At 39.5% G+C, this 1,538-nt stretch overlaps 1 protein-coding gene across 1 annotated transcript in view; it reads right to left on the bottom strand.

Moving 5' to 3' along the window:
* The window catches only part of LOC103201935 (cytochrome P450 4X1), a 111,973-nt gene that overhangs the window by 45,279 nt on the left and 65,156 nt on the right, over positions 1-1,538 (bottom strand). Inside the window, exon 2 of the mRNA XM_007946704.1 lies at positions 592-733. Within this exon, the coding sequence (XP_007944895.1) occupies positions 592-733 (142 nt within the window). The remainder of the gene's footprint in view (positions 1-591; positions 734-1,538) is intronic.

Below are 1,538 nucleotides of genomic sequence, written 5' to 3'. Positions count from 1 at the left end.
GGTTTTACAAAATCAACAGAGGAAAACAGGGACATTTTACTGTTGTGTTACTGGATAGGATAATCCATCTATGGAAAGGGCTTGGCTGGGGGAGGTAGATGAATCACACCCCAAAAGGGAACATAGTTGAGGAATATGCAGAAAAGAAAAAAGAAAAATCCGACCATAATACTGAAGTCAGACTGACAATTGGTAGTATAGTATTCAGGCTTTCCTACTGAACCAGCAGAGAAAGAGCTACTCTTGATTTTCCCTGAAGACACAAGCTCAAGAAAGGGGATGTGGCTAGTGGTTGTTGCTAATATTGAAATCACAAAACCAAGAAACAAAGGAAGTCCCTGGTCCTAGAAAATCTGGTGATAGTCAACTGGATTTTAAGGGGAGTCCTGAACTAAACAAGGAATTGAGGAAGATGTGGGAATCCCCTTCAGTATTAGTGGAAAACCTCCCCATACTTTCTTCAACATATCTAAAGGCCTGATACTAATATTTGCTTCCAGAACAATTTGCCTCCTTTAGAATTCTGCCTGTGTGTTTTGGGCATACCAGTCCTAGGAAGATTAGGCCCCTGAGAATTGACCCCTTCCTTACCTGTTCTGCTTAGAAAGGTCTTTGCATAGTCCGGGTCATAGATATAGAGAAATGCCTGAAAGGGTCCAATCCAGTGAGGGAAGGCACAAGGGTATTTTTCTACAAGCTCCTCGAGTTTCTCCATTTCATCTTCCTGAAGAAACTGCAGTGAGAAAAGTAAAGGAATTTAGAGAAGTACACCAGTCTAGACACTTGTCCTCTCTTACAAATACAAGCTGAACTCAGGGCTGGATAAGGTCACATAGGCAGAGGGACCCAAATCCTTTTTTGGTAAGTGAACATGTTTTCTTTGGGAATTCTAAGCTTGAGGTATAATTTTCTAAACAAGGCTAGTATATTTATCTTCTCAATATGAATATATTTGCTATCTCCTGTCCAAGTTACTGTTGAATGACATACTGTCAGCTGTTTTCCCAACAGAGATGGCAAAATGGGCTGAGTCACACAGCCTCCTGGTGCATGTACATGTCTCTCATGAGCATAATTAAATGTTCTGGAATTGCCATTCTTCTCAATGTTACCCATAATTTGTCATGATCCACACAGTCGAATGTTTTGCATAGTCAATAAAACACAAGTAAACATCTTTCTGGTATTCTTTGCTTTCAGCTACAAACCATCTGACATCAGCAATGATATCCTTCATTCTACAACCTCTTCTGAATTCAGCTTGCACTTCTGGAAGTTCCATGTCAATATATTGCTACAACTGTTTTTGAATTATCTTCAGGAAGATTTTACTTGTGTGTGGTATTAATGACACCATTCAATAAATTCCACATTCTGTGGGATCATCTTTCTTTGGAATGCATACAAGTATGGATCTCTTCCAGTCAGTTGGCCAGGTAGTTGTCTTCCAAACTTCTTGGCAAAGATATGGCATCTGTTTGTTGAAACATCTCAATGGGTGTTCAGTCAATTCCTGGAGCCTTTTTTTTTTTTTTTTT

The sequence above is a fragment of the Orycteropus afer genome, unplaced genomic scaffold (assembly GCF_000298275.1).
Source record: "Orycteropus afer afer isolate SDZICR_OR568_19922 unplaced genomic scaffold, OryAfe1.0 scaffold00169, whole genome shotgun sequence".
NCBI classification, from domain to species: Eukaryota; Metazoa; Chordata; class Mammalia; order Tubulidentata; family Orycteropodidae; genus Orycteropus; species Orycteropus afer.
This window is presented reverse-complemented; position numbering and strand designations above follow the sequence as displayed.